General features: G+C 41.3%; 1 protein-coding gene across 5 annotated transcripts in view; it reads right to left on the bottom strand.

Annotated features, from left to right (window-relative positions):
- LRP1B (LDL receptor related protein 1B) overlaps positions 1–15,830 on the bottom strand; it is a 1,636,337-nt gene that overhangs the window by 944,203 nt on the left and 676,304 nt on the right. For all 5 annotated transcript variants that reach the window (XM_077273024.1, XM_077273022.1, XM_077273019.1 and 2 more), the window contains exon 4: positions 9,065–9,184. In XM_077273024.1, coding sequence (XP_077129139.1) covers positions 9,065–9,184 — 120 coding nt within the window. The remainder of the gene's footprint in view (positions 1–9,064; positions 9,185–15,830) is intronic.

Raw genomic sequence — 15,830 nt, 5'->3', positions numbered from 1 at the left:
TTTTCTCCTTCGTCTATAGAAATGGATCCTGTTAAGGTCCAAGCCATTCATGACTGGATTCAACCCACATCTGTGAAGAACCTTCGGAAATTTTTGGGCTTTGCTAATTTTTATCGCCGTTTCATTGCCAAATTCTCTAGTGTGGTTAAGCCCCTGACCGATTTGATGAAGAAAGGCGCTGATGTGACAAATTGGTCCTCTGAGGCTGTTGAGGCCTTTCAGGAGCTTAAGCACTGATTTACTTCTGCCCCTGTCTTGCATCAGCCGGATGTGTCTCTTCCTTTTCAAGTTGAGGTTGACGCTTCTGAGATTGGGGCAGGGGCCGTTTTGTCACAGAGGAATTCTGATGGTTCCTTGATGAAACCATGTGCCTTCTTTTCCCGAAAATTTTCGCCTGCGGAACGCAATTATGATGTTGGCAATCGGGAGTTGTTGGCTATGAAGTGGGCATTTGAGGAGTGGCGACATTGGCTTGAGGGAGCCAAGCACCGCGTTGTGGTCTTGACCGATCATAAGAATTTGATTTACCTCGAGTCGGCCAAGCGGCTGAACCCTAGACAGGCTCGATGGTCCCTGTTTTTCTCCCGTTTCGATTTTGTGGTTTCATATCTTCCGGGATCTAAGAATGTTAAAGCGGATGCCCTCTCTAGGAGTTTTTTGCCTGATTCTCCTGGAGTTCTTGAGGCGGTAGGCTTTCTTAGGGAAGGGGTGATTCTTTCTGCCATCTCCCCTGATTTACGGCAGGTGCTTCAAGAATTTCAGGCTGATAAACCTGACCGCTGTCCTGTGGGGAAGCTGTTTGTTCCTGATAGGTGGACAAGTAAGGTAATTTCTGAGGTCCATTGTTCGGTGTTGGCCGGTTATCCTTGGATTTTTGGTACCAGAGATTTGGTGGCTAGGTCCTTTTGGTGGCCTTCCTTGTTGCGGGATGTGCGTTCTTTTGTGCAGTCCTGTGGGACTAGTGCCCAGGCTAAGCCTTGCTGTTCCCGCGCTAGTGGGTTGCTTTTGCCTTTGCCTGTCCCTGAGAGGCCCTGGACGCATATTTCCATGGATTTTATTTTGGATCTTCCTGTGTCCCAGAGGATGTCTGTTATCTGGGTGGTTTGTGACCGGTACTCTAAAATGGTCCATTTGGTACCTTTGCCTAAATTGCCTTCCTCCTCTGATTTGGTTCCATTGTTTTTTCAGCATGTGGTTCGTTTGCATGGCATTCCGGAAAATATTGTGTCTGACAGAGGTTCCCAGTTTGTTTCCAGGTTTTGGCGGGCCTTTTGTGCTAGGATGGGCATTAATTTGTCTTTTTCTTCGGCGTTCCATCCTCAGACAAATGGCCAAACTGAGCGAACTAATCAAACCTTGGAAACCTATTTGAGATGCTTTGTGTCTGCTGATCAGGATGATTGGGTGGCTTTCTTGCCGTTGGCCGAGTTTGCCCTTAATAATCGGGCCAGTTCGGCTACTTTGGTTTCGCCTTTTTTTTGTAATTTTGGTTTCCATCCTCGTTTTTCTTCAGGGCAGGTTGAGCCTTCTGATTGTCCTGGTGTAGATTCTGTGATGGACAGGTTACAGCAGATTTGGACTCATGTGGTAGGCAATTTGACGTTGTCTCAGGAAAAGGCTCAGCGTTTTGCTAACCGCCGTCGGTGTGTTGGTCCTCGGCTTCGTGTGGGGGATTTAGTCTGGTTATCTTCTCGTCATGTTCCTATGAAGGTTTCTTCCCCTAAGTTCAAGCCTCGGTTTATTGGTCCTTATAAGATTTCTGAGATTATCAATCCAGTGTCTTTTCGTTTGGCCCTTCCATCCTCTTTTGCCATCCACAATGTTTTCCATAGATCTTTGTTGCGGAGATATGTGGTACCCGTTGTTCCCTCTGTTGATCCTCCTGCCCCAGTGTTGGTTGAGGGGGAGTTGGAATATGTGGTTGAGAAAATTTTGGATTCTTGTTTTTCGAGGCGGAGGCTTCAGTATCTTGTTAAGTGGAAGGGTTATGGCCAGGAGGATAATTCTTGGGTGGTTGCCTCCGATGTCCATGCTGCCGATTTGGTTTGTACTTTTCACTTGGCTCGTCCTGATCGGCCTGGGGGCTCTGGTGAGGGTTCGGTGACCCCTCCTCAAGGGGGGGTACTGTTGTGAATTCCGCTCTTGGGCTCCCTCCGGTGGTTGTAAGTAGCACTTTTGTGAATTCTGCTCTTGGGCTCCCTCCTGTGGTTTTGAGTGGTATAGCTGCTTCTTGGATTTAGCATCAGCAGCTGCTTCCACTGATCGTCTTTCTGGCTCGGCTATTTTAGTCTGGCCTTATCCATCAATCAATGCCAGTTGTCAATTGTTCCTGCTTGGAGTCACTGCTCTTTTGGATTTCCCTGACACTCTGTCCAGTTCAGCAAAGATAAGTCCTTGCTTGTCTGTTATGACCTGGTGGTTAAGAGGCCACACCGATATGACCTGTTGGCTAAAACGCAACATGGGACGAGCTCTGAGAAGGTGGTATCTCTACTGACCGCAATCCCTAATCCTAACAACAACACTAGTAATAGCCGTGGGATGTTCCTGACTCTCCCTAGACACCTCTTCACAGCCTAAGAATTAACTACCCCTAAAGAAGGAAATAGAAAGCTATCTTGCCTCAGAGAAAGCCCCAAAAGGAAAGACAGCCCCCCACAAATATTGGCTGTGAGTGGAGAGGGAAATGACATCCACAGAAATGAAATCAGTTTTCAGCAAAGGAGGCCAATACTAAACTTGATAGACAGAGACAAAAGGATACTGTGCGGTCAGTATCAAAAACTACAAAAATCCACGCAGAGTTTACAAAAAATGAACTCCACACCGACTCACGGTGTGGAGGGGCAAATCTGCTTCCCAGAGCTTCCAGCTAGCCTGAATATGACATAGTGACAAGCTGGACAAAAAGAGACATATTTGCAAAGCAATAATGTCCAAAGCAAATGGACGAACAAGAACTAGCAGAACTTATCTTTTGCTGACAAGGACAGGCCATATGAGAAATCCAAGGAGAGAACCAAATCCAACCTAAGACATTGACAGCTGGCATGAACTAAAGCCCAGAGCAGTTTTAAATAACAAACCCAGGCAAGGCGATCAGTGATGGCAGCTGCTACAGCTACCTAACGGAGCAGCAGTTCCACTCGAAACCACCAGAGGGAGCCCAAGGGCAGAACTCACAAAAATACCATTAGCAACCACAGTAGGGAGCTCCAGAACGGAATTCACAACACTTGTCCTTTTGCAGTCCACTTGTTGTGGACTTTATTGTTCAGCAGATTCTATGTTTTGCTCATTTGTCCAGCTTATCAGTATGGATCTATTCAGCTAAGCTGGAAGCTCTGGGCTGCAGATTTTGCCCTCCACACCTTTAGTCAGGTGTGGAGATTTTTGCATATCTCTGCGGTGGACTTTTTCTAGTTTTTATTACTGACCGCACAGTGTTCTTTCCAGTACTATCTATCTAGCTAGAAGTGGCCTCCTTTGCTAAATCTTGTTTCATACTACGTATGTCATTACCTTCTCCTCTCACAGTCAATATTTGTGGGGGCTGTCCTATCCTTTGGGGATTTTCTCTGAGGCAAGATAGCTTTCCTATTTCTACCTTTAGGGGTAGATAGTTCTCCGGCTGTGACGAGGTGTCCAGGGAGTGACAGGAACATCCCACGGCTACTGCTAGTGTTGTGTTAAGATCAGGAACTGCGGTCCGTATAGTTACCACCTGCTCAGAGCTAGTCGCATGTCGCTCCTAAATTACCAGTCCATAACACATACGCACCGCACACGCCTGGGAACTTATAGGAACTTCCGATTCCGATTTCCGATATCACAAAAATATTGGAACTCTGTATCAGAATTCCGATACAGCGAATATCGGCCGAGACCCGATATTTGCAGTATCGGAATGCTCAACACTACTGGTGATATTCAATAATATTACAGCATGCAGTGAGCTCTTTAGCTCTCCCTAGTGGTGCCTTCAGGAATCGGGACTTGTACCACTAACCTCTATGTTTCTGCAGGAGATTTGGGAGTATACGTCAGGAAAAAAATGCATTATCCATTATATTATACATTATATCCGCTATCCATTATAGAAATATATGAACCACAGAATGTTTTCTATTTTCTTTAGGTGTTATAGTTTTCTTAGTACAGCCTCTTGAGCCTTCAACACCACATCTTACCATTACATGAGTCAACGTCTAAAATGTACAGCTCCATTAATACTGTTGTCAGAAACTACATTCCAAGATGGCATCCTCAATTCTGTCAGACTTGGCTGAAATAAAACCAGTGCATTAAGAACCGAGCTCAATAACACATAATTATGTAATAGATAGATAGATAGAAAAAAATATATGAATCCAAAAATTGGATATATGTATTTATCTTTTTATTCATCTATATATCTAGTGGGGGAGATAAGTATTTGATCCATTGCTGATTTTGTAAGTTTGCCCACTGACAAAGACATGAACAGTCTATAATTTTATGGGTAGGTTAATTTTAACATTGAGAGATAGAACATCAAAAATACAATCCAGAAAATCACATTGTATAACTTACATAAATGTATTTGCATTTTGCAGTGAAAAAAAAAGTATTTGATCTCCTACCAACCATTAAGAGTTCTGGCTCCTACAGACCAGCTAGATGTTCCTAATCAACTCATTACCTGCATTAAAGACAGCTGTCTTACATAGTCACCTTTATAAAAGACTCCTGTCCACAGACTCAATTAATCAGTTAGACTCTGACCTCTACAACATGGGCAAGACCAAAGAGCTTTATAGGGATGTCAGGTCATAGACCCACACAAAGCTGGAATGGGCTACAAAACCATAAGTAAGACGCTGCGTGAGAAGGAGACAACTGTTGGTGCAATAGTAAGAAAAAGGAAGAAATACAAAATGCCTGTCAATCGACATCGATCTGGGGCACCATGCAAAATCTCATATCATGGGGTATCCTTGATCATGAGGAAGGTGAGAGATCAGCCTAAAACCACATGATGGGAACATGTTAATGATGTTAAGGCAACTGGGACCACAGTCACCAAGAAAACCATTGCTAACATATTACGCCATAAAGGTTTAAAATCCTGCAATGCCCGCAAGGTCCCCCTGCTCAAGAAGGCACATGCGCAGGCCCATCTGAAGTTTACTATTGAACACCTGGATGATTCTGTGAGTGATTGGGAGAAGGTGCTGTGGTCAGATGAGACAAAAATTGAGCTCTTTGGCATTAACTCATCTTGCCGTGTTTGGAGGAAGAGCAATGCTGCCTATGACTCTAATAACACCATCCCCACTGTCAAGCATGAATGTAGAAACATTATGTTTTGGGGGTGTTTCTCTGCTAAGTGCACAGGACATCAATAGGAGAATGGATAGTTTGATGTACCGTAAAATCCTGAGTGACAACCTCCCTCCCTCCACCAGGACATTTAAAATGGGTCATGGGTGGGTCTTCCAGCAAGACAATGACCCAAAACATACAGCCAAGGCAACAAAGTAGTGGCTCAAAAAGAAGCACATTAAGGTCATGAAGTGGCCTAGCCAGTCTCCAGACCTTAATCCCAGAGAAAACTTATGGAGGGAGATGAAGCTCTGAGTTGCCAAGCGACAGCCTCAAAATCTTAATGATTTAGAGATGATCTGCAAAGAGGAGTGGGCCAAAACTCCTCCTGACATGTGCGCAAACCTCATCATCAACTACAAAAAATGTCTGACTGCTGTGCTTGCCAACAAGGGTTTTGCCACAAAGTATTAAGTCTAGTTTTCCAGAGGGATCATATACTTATTTCTCACTGCTAAATGCAAATAAATTTATAAAATTTATACAATGTGATTTTCTGGATTTTATTTTTAATATTCTATGTCTTAATGTTAAAATGAATTTACCCTTAAAATTATAGACTGTTCATGTCTCTGTCAGTGGGAAAACTTACAAAATTAGCAAGGGATCAAATACCTATTTTCCCCACTGCAGACAATAGATAGATAATAGATATATAGATAGAGAGGATGATTGATAGATAATGGATATGCAAATTGCCTCTTCAGAGAGAAAGAGCACTTGAACTCTATAGCGCCATCTGTTGCTAGTAGCGATCATACAAGTCACAATCAACCCTTTAAAGAGTCTAGCAATATGACTTAGGATAAAAGCCAAATCATAATCTCAATTTGCAGACATGATGTTTCGGACTATTGGTCCTTGTCAGTACAAAAGATGAGAACTGATTTGGCTAGGTGAGAGGCACTGAACTGAGGTCTAAGGGGTAATGGTTCTCCTTGTGGAGAGTGACATACCGGCTCTGGCTTGTCAAGGTAAGGAGGCTTTTTTGCTATGCAATTCTCCTCTGGGAAATTTAATATGCAAATTGCCACTTCGGAGAGAAAGAGGATTTCAATTCTATAGTGCTACCTGTTGTTAGTAGCAATCCTACAAGACACAATCAATCAACTTGTAGGATCGCTACTAACAACAGGTGGTGCTATAGAGTTCAAGTCCTCTTTCTTTCTGAAGAGGCAATTTGCATATTAAATTTCCCAGAGGAGCATTGAATGGCGAATAAGCCTCCTTACCTTGACAAGCCAGAGCTGGTATGTCACTCTCCACATGGAGAAACCTTATCCCTTCGATCGATCGATCACTACAGAGGCATATGTGTGTCAGCAGCAACCTGGGAAAACTCTTCAACAGCATCCTGAACAAGAGGATCCTCAGTTTCCTCAGTGAGCACAATATCCTCAGCAAAAGCCAAGCAGGGTTCATGTCAAACCACCGCACCACCGACCATATCTACATAATCCACAGCCTCATTTACAGTTACGTCCACAATTCAAAGTATAAGAAGACATATGCTTGTTTTGTGGACTTTAAAATGGCCTCTGGGTTTCCTCCAGGTTCTCCGGTTTCCTTCCACATTCCAAAGACATACTGATAGGGAATGTAGATTGTAAGCCCCATCGGGGACAGTGATGATAATGTCTGCAAACTGTAAAGCACTGTGGAATATATTAGCGCTATACAGTACAGACCGAAAGTTTGGACACACCTTCTCATTTAAAGATTTTTCTGTATTTTCATGACTATGAAAATTGTACTTTCACACTGAAGGCATCAAAACTATGAATTAACACATGTGGAATTATATACTTAACAAAAAAGTGTGAAACAACTGAAATTATGTCTTATATTCTAGGTTCTTCAAAGTAGCCACCTTTTGCTGTGATGACTGCTTTGCACACTCTTGGCATTCTCTTGATGAGCTTCAATAGGTTGTCACCGGGAATGGTTTTCACTTCACAGGTGTGCCCTGTCAGGTTTAATAAGTGGGATTTCTTGCCTTATAAATGGGGTTGTGGCCATCAGTTGTGTTGTCCAGAAGTCTGGTGGATACACAGCTGATAGTCCTACTGAATAGACTGTTAGAATTTGTACTATAGCAAGAAAGAACCAGCTAGTAAAGAAAAAGAGTGGCCATCATTAATTTAAGAAATGAAGGTCAGTCCGAAAAATTGGGAAAACTTTGAAAGTGTCCCCAAGTGCAGTGGCAAAAACCATCAAGCGCTACAAAGAAACTGGCTCACATGAGGACCGCCCCAGGAAAGGAAGACCAAGAGACACCTCTGCTTCTGAGGATAAGCTTATCCGAGTCACCAGCCTCAGAAATCTCAGGTTAACAGCAGCTCAGATTAGAGACCAGGTCAATGCCACACAGAGTTCTAGCAGCAGACACATCTCTACAACAACTGTTAAGAGGAGACTTTGTGCAGCAGGCCTTCATGGTAAAATAGCTGCTAGGAAACCACTGCTAAGGACAGGTAACAAGCAGAAGAGACTTGTTTGGGCTAAAGAACACAAGGAATGGACTTTAGACCAGTGGAAATCTGTGCTTTGGTCTGATGAGTCCAAATTTGAGATCTTTGGTTCCAACCGCCGTTTCTTTGTGAGACGCAGAAAAGGTGAACGGATGGACTCTACATGCCTGGTTCCCACCATGAAGCATGGAGGAGGAGGTGTGATGGTGTGGGGGTGCTTTGCTGGTGACACTGTTGGGGATTTATTCAAAACTGAAGGCATACTGAACCAGCATGGCTACCACAGCATCTTGCAGCGGCATGCTATTCCATCCAGTTTGCGTTTAGTTGGACCATCATTTTTTTTCAACAGGACAATGACCCCAAACACACCTCCAGGCTGTGTAAGGGCTATTTGACCAATAAGGAGAGTTATGGGGCGCTACGCCAGATGACCTGGCCCCCACAGTCACCAGACCTGAACCCAATCGAGATGGTTTTGGATGAGCTGGAACACAGAGTGAAGGCAAAAGGGCCAACAAGTGCTAAGCATCTCTGGGAACTCCTTCAAGATTGTTGGAAGACCATTCCCGGTGACTACCTCTTGAAGCTCATCAAGAGAATGCCAAGAGTGTGCAAAGCAGTCATCAAAGCAAAAGGTGGCTACTTTGAAGAACCTAGAATTTAGGACATAATTTCAGTTGTTTCACACTTTTTTGTTAAGTATATAATTCCACATGTGTTAATTCATAGTTTTGATGCCTTCAGTGTGAATGTACAATTTTCATAGTCATGAAAATACAGAAAATCTTTAAATGAGAAGGTGTGTCCAAACTTTTGGTCTGTACTGTATAAAAAAATAAAAATATATAAATAAACATCTATCTATTATATATCTCCTACTTTATTACATCTGCACTGTGTCCTACCTTTGCTATGTGTCAGTTCAGCAGCTATTTATAAAAGCTTTAGAATCAGTGCAGACACCTTACGGGCAGTGATACCGAGGTGCTACATTTCAGTGAGACGGCTGTTTTCTCATCTCTGGATCGCTACTGCAGTCATCATAAATAGTCATGGCGCCATCAAAGCTATGAAAATAACCAAGCTAAATTCTCCCTAAATCTTGCATGGAATGCCAAGGTAGCCCAGTCCAGCTGCAGATTTAGAGCTCCTGAGGATGCTTTTCCTGCCGCTCATTGCCACAAGGTGCATCACTGGGACGATGTCGTCTATAAGTGGTGTCTTACCTGCACAGCTCCTCCTGTCTGCTGCTAGCTCATAGCCGTCCCTACAGAAGCACTGGGTGCTGTTCCTGCTTACGGCACATTTGTATTGGCAGCTCTTTTTGTGACACGCTGATTGCAGTTCTGAAAGAAAACAGAAAAGAAGAAAAAACATATAATTGTCCAACAATTCTCTGTAGAAAGTGTGAAAGAGCATTCCCCGGCCCCAGCACAAAAATACATAAAGGAAACCTGTCCGATCCGCTGACTGTCCCCAATCACTACTACAGCAGGAGGCGTCATGAATGATTACTCTGTTCTGATGAGGCATTTTCTGTACATTGTTAAATGTTGCTTTTTTTGTTCTTTTTTATATATTAACTTTTAATCTTCTGTTTGCCATATGCTATTGAGGCCTTACTAGTCCAGCGGGATGTCTCTGCCACCATGATAGTCTTAATTCTGAGTAGGAATGACAATCTAGATACAATCACTGTCACTGTAGGACTTCTGGAAATCTCATGCATGTGTGCAACAAGGTTCTACCATGAATCCTACGGTTAATTTCACGAATAGAATTTTTACTCTTCCTTATCTTAGTCTTCCTTCTCCACATTCCAAAACACATAACTTTTTTGTTTCTCTTTGACACAGTTTTTCCTGATTGTATTTGTTTATTTTTTATATTTTTTTTTCATTTTTATTTATTATTAATTTTTAAAACACAAATGTTAATGATATTACATTGCAAATAAATAACAATAATGTAAACGAACATTTTTTGTTTTTCCTTTACTTGGAATAGAACGGTGCACCATGCCAGATCGGTGATTAGACTATTATTTAATTCACCGTCTTATTTATAAATATCCATTGCAAATCAAAGTGACTTCTTGCCCACCTCCCCATCAACCAGGCTGATCTATTCGCATCCTACTAACTACTCCCCTGACCACTCACTTTAAATTACATTTTACTGTATTGTATAGGTTGCTACAATTTTAGAACTATCAATTGTATAATTAAAAAAAAAAGCTTTATGACATTGAAGGTTCAAAAGACAGCTTTTTTATTTTGTTTCTTTTCTTTTTCCATGTGCCATTTATGACATCAAAATACATTGTGATCAGTTGTCATCAAATGAATATAAAATGCACCAAAACATTGCAATTTTTTCACATTCTTCTATATTTAAATTTCACTTTTGGGTATGTTTCTTGTGACCCATGCCACTTTTTTTTCCAAATGCAATATGTCCTAATGTATCTTTTTTTTTTTTTGCTTTCGGTAATTGTTTTTTTTTTTTTTTGCATGACAAGGACAGTAAAAATATATATTTTGTATGATGGCTGCCGGACAGGTTCTTGAGGGGAGATATGTATCATCGAGGTTGGTTGCTTCGGTGTTGTGAACTCAGAAGCACGCTCCAGCACATATAGTGCTGAAAGAGTTACTTATGCATTCCAGGGACGAGTTTTACGAGCAGTCATAAGAGATGTGTGGGAATGACTGCTCACATATCCCAACTGTGGTTTGGCAAATAAAATGGAGACCGAGTGTCTCATTCAGTGTCTTGACCTGGATAAGTGTGGATCTCCTGTGTGTTAGTCTGTGCTAAGGCCTTAAAGAACTGGTATATATATATATATATATATATATATATATATATATATATATATATATATATATATATATTTAGTAACAACCTATATCAGCTTGTAAAATGTGGCTGAATATTAAAGAGCATTTTCCAAGATTTTTTTTTCTGCACTTTTTTTTCAATGTTTACTAATTTTTGAACATTTTCATTCATTTACTTCCGCTATTATTACCTTATTATTATATCATTTATGGTTGTCTCTGTATTCCTATGCATTATATAAATTGCTAATAATAATATAAAACATATGCATATCTGCCTGATGGAATAAGAGTTACATTTTTAATTCTGCTGTCTCTGAATTATTTTCAATAGCTGATTCTAAACAGGAAATAATATTTTATAAATCAATATTTTATATTCTAAATACATATTTTATGAGTTTACGTTCATTAATACAACATTTAGGAGCTGGGGGAAAATACTGCCTGACAACCCTTATTGGCGCTTTAATAGCTGCTAAAAGTAGTTGTCACCCAGGATTTGCTGTCAGGAGGACGGGAGGTAATTGTTTTTATTCTAGAGGTTGCAACTGTCCGTAAACTTCAATGACCTTCAGAGAGTCAAGGGCAGAAATGTTTCCTCTGATCTCATTTTTACATATTTTTAACCTCGAATGGTTTGTGATCACAAAATATAACATAAGAGCTCATTCAAACGTCAGTGATCTTTCATCAGCACTGGCCAAAAACAGGAGTGGAGCATATAGAGAAAAACTGTAACTGAAAGACCGACACCTGCTTTGTGTTTTGGAGACACTTCTGGTTTTGTCATATAAATACTGATGAAAAATCACTAATGTCTGAATGAGGCCATAGACAAAAGGAACCTGAGTAATTTGAGATAAAAGGATTGAGACGAGTTATTTTTTGTTGAAACAGCACCAATCTAAGCTGGTGACTGTGCCTGGTATTGCCCCATTCTGATGACGGGTGGGGATCCAAGCCGTGAGTTGCCCAATGATCAATCAGCTCTCACCTATCTGTAGATATATTCATAGGCAATGAAAGAAGTAGTGGTGTGCATGCGCCAATATTTCTCATCTTGTCATGGACAGCACTCTGGCGCCTCCATTTGTTAGGACAATCACACAATTGACTGACGATAACTACAGAAAATACTATCTGCCACAACTAATCATTTATACAGGCCAGTGGGACACCTATTCTGGTAACGTAGAACCTTATGAGTAATGATGAGAGCAGTAAATTGTCCGCGTGCTCTGTATTCAAATTGAGTACTTTGGAATGCTCGGGTGCTCAATTCGAGTACCGAGCCTAATGCGTGTCGATGACGATGTCGAGCATTTTTCTGGCAGACTTTTACTCGATGGCTTTTGATCGGAACAGAAAGAGAGAGAGGGAGGGAGAGACTGATTCCCGGCTTCAGTGCTGCGCGGCTGAAAGACCCAACCCGAGCACTTGAGAACCAACCAATACTCAGCACAGCTCACTACTCGATCGAGCACCCAAATGCTAGCAGTGGCAAGCATGCTCAAACATCGCTACTCATGAGGCTTCAGGGGTGCGGTTTATAGAACAAGAGGAACAAAGCTATTAAGTTTCATATATTAAATCCAACAATTAAGTTGTGTTTATAAAAATATACAAAAGGGATACAAATAAAATATGCAAATAAATACAAATAAAATATACAAAGGGAACACGACAATACAGTATATACAGTCGCATAAACAATAAAAGGGCTAAACAGAAGAAAATTACTAGACCTGGAATTATGCAGTTCTTTGCCGGGGCAGCGCTCCGATTGGAATATAATGCAGTCCTACAGCGAGTTGTATTTCCCAGCACTGAACAATGACTTCAAGTGAGTATTTGCTTTTACCAGATGAGTCATTTACTAGCCTGTTGGTAACTTTAGAAGGGGGCTGGTAAATCATATTCTCAGGTATCAAAATTTATGAGATCCTCAGTCTTAAATATATCTGACCTCCTGGAGGTCCAAGGTGGGATGTATAATGCCATATTTGCTATCATGATTTTAGCTTTCTGTAGATATGAGACATGGCATATCCAACTTTGTCCATCTGGCCAATATTAATTCATGGCTGGTGCGCAGACCGCACAGTGATATAAGCAAATGCTTTATATTTGCCACTGCATCACAATGCCGAAAATATGTCTCCCATAATTAAAGGACCTACATAGGTCACAGTAGAAATATTTTTCATAGCAGTAATAGAGTGTTAGCTCTTTTTGTTTCATTTTCAGTTTATGATGAAGCCATGCTTCCATGCTCAATATAAGAGTGATACATCACCTTTCAAGAGACGGCTTAGAGATTGGTCCTATTTTACCTTTACATTTATTACCCATGTCATACTGGTGCTTCAGAGTCCATTTCTACAATTTAGTGGGGGGGCTTAGACAGTGGAATCCCCAATGTTCAACCAGTTTTCCCCTACCCTGAGTAACCTTTTAAGTTGAGATAACTCTTTTAATGTTTAGTCCCAGTTACAGAAAGGTTAAAGGAAACTGAAGATTAATGCTACAAGAGGAATGGTCAGCACGAATCAGGGATAGGCTCTCGTTATGAATAGGTATGGGGACTTTAAAGAAAACAAAATGTAATTTGTGGATTATAAGACGCACTGGACCATAGGACGCACCACAAATTATGTGGTGAAATATATGAAAAAAATGTTTTTAAATAAAATGGTGGCGCATCTTATATTCCTTTTTAATGGTATTATACCTGTGGGGTGGCTGCAGTGGAGCGGGGTCACAGGAAGCAGGATTGTTGCTTCAGTAGGCCAGCGGCAGGAGTAGGGTGATGCTGTGGTGCCTAGGATTGCAGAAGGTGTCAGCACCTGTGGCGGCGCATGCACAGATTGAGATTTCGGGAGATGAGATTTTGTCTCTCGAGATCTCAGTCTGCACATGCGCCACCTCCAGTGGCCTGTTTCACGAAACCCAATGCAGGGATATCATATGAAAAACGAACTCTGTTCACCGGCACCGACACCTTCTGAGATCCCAGGTACCACACACTTCACACTAGACCTTGGAAATCCAGGTCCCAGAGTCTGGAGGAAGAGTGGAGAGGCCACAATCCAAGCTGCTGGAGGTCTAGTGTAAAGTCTCCACAATCAGTGATGGTTTGGGGAGCCATGTCATCTGCTGGTGAAGGTCTACTGTGTTTTATCAAGACCAAAGTCAGTGCTGCCGACTACCAGGAAATTTTAGAGCACTTCATGCTTCCCTCTGCAGACAAGCTTTTTGGAGATGGAAATGTCATTCTCCAGCCGGACTTGGCCCCTGTCCACACTGCCAAAAGTACCAATACCTGGTTTACAAACAACATTATCACTGTGCCTGTTTGGCAGCAAACTCGCCAGACCTTAACCTCATAGAGAATCTATGGAGTATTGTCAAGAGGAAGATGAGACACCAGACCCAACAATGCAGACGAGCTGAAGGCTTCTATCAAAGCAACCTGGGTTTCCATAACCCCTCAGCAGTGCCACAGGCTGATCGCCTCCATGCCACTCCGCATTGATGCAGTAATTGATGCAAAAGGAGCCCCGACCAAGTACTGAGTGCATTTACTGAACATACATTTCAGTAGGCCAACATTTCAGATGTTAAAATCATTTTTCAAGCTGGCGTTATAAAGTATTCTAATTTACTGAGATAATGAATTTTGGATTTTCATTGGCTATAAGCCATAATCATCAACATTAACAGAAATAAACACGTGAAATAGATCACTCTGTGTGTAATGACTCTACATAATATGAGTTTCACTTTTTGTATTGAAGAATTGAAATAAATTCACTTTTTGATGATATTCTAATTTTGTGAGATGCCCCTGTATGTCTCCCATTGCAGTAGCTAACCAATGGACATGAATGACACTATTACTGCGAAAAATACTACATCATTCATTCCAATTTTATATAAACTAATAACAAAACTATCTGAAGAATGGAGAAATGTATAAAAATGTATAAAATGTAATTCAAGAAGAAATGTAATAAACACTAATACTTCATTTTATCTCTTGTAATTCATTTTCCCCAGTTTTCCAGGTAAAGTCCATTACTGCCACATCTATTAAATCAATAGGTTTTTATTTCAAGACACATTCTTAGAACGAGATTGAGATTGAAAAGTTTAATAAAAGATCAATATAAATAAAAGTGTTATAATAATCCTTGGCAAAAAATGACGGTAAATAGAGGGGACGCGAGATACAAATTGTTTCGCCCGAGGCAGGATATGTAAGATCTTTAGAGGTGAAATGATGTCTCTTGTTAAAGTTAATCCTCTAAGATAATATGAAATCCCTGTAAAAATAAATTACCTTGAAATAAATTAAAAGAAAAGATTTGGACAAGGTATTTGTATTTTTTGGCTATGTAACAAAGGGTGCCTTAATTAGATATGGCAGCCATGTTCCCCTGTGATCGTGCTGAGCTGAAGAGGAAATTTCAGTCTGTGCGATTCTACCCATTTATACGTGAGTGACAAGCTTTGTATCAGTTTCGCATTCAGAATCAGAAGATCTTTCCTTCTTTGACAACGCCAAGCAAAATTAATAATCCCCCTCCTCTTCCCTTACTGATCGGAGGGAGGTCCCCAATGGAAACACCTTTCTCCGTGAGCAGATGATCACAGATGAGTAGTCATCATGCATCAATGCAATCAAGCATACAGCCAATTTACACAGTCTCATGTATGAAAGAGCTCAATGTGAATGGTGTGAATCTTCTCCAAAGTCAGTTGAACAAATGTCAACCCAGATCCATGGAACTACCAATATTTCCACCCTTAACTTTCTGCCAACTTTCTTAAAGGGAACCTGTCACCTGAATTTGGCGGGTCCTTTTTTGGGTCATATGGGCGGTGTTTTCGGGTCTTTTATTAACCCCTTTTTTTCCCGCTGGCCGCACGCTGGTCTCGAAATTGACTTGACGTTGATTTACTTTCCTCCCTAGTTAACGCATGCGCAAAGCAATCTTGCCTTGCGCACGTGCAGTATGCTTTTCCCGACTGCAGGCAAAGCCAAAAACCATTAGTGAGCATGCACCGGCGCACTGTGTCCCAGAACACAGCAAAATACTTCCGGGACATAGTGCACCGGCGCATGCGCACTAATGGTTTTCGG

Source organism: Ranitomeya variabilis, chromosome 7 (genome assembly GCF_051348905.1).
Source record: "Ranitomeya variabilis isolate aRanVar5 chromosome 7, aRanVar5.hap1, whole genome shotgun sequence".
In the NCBI taxonomy this organism is placed as follows: domain Eukaryota; kingdom Metazoa; phylum Chordata; class Amphibia; order Anura; family Dendrobatidae; genus Ranitomeya; species Ranitomeya variabilis.
Note: the sequence above shows the minus strand (reverse complement) of the source record. Positions and strands in the feature narration are given on the sequence as shown.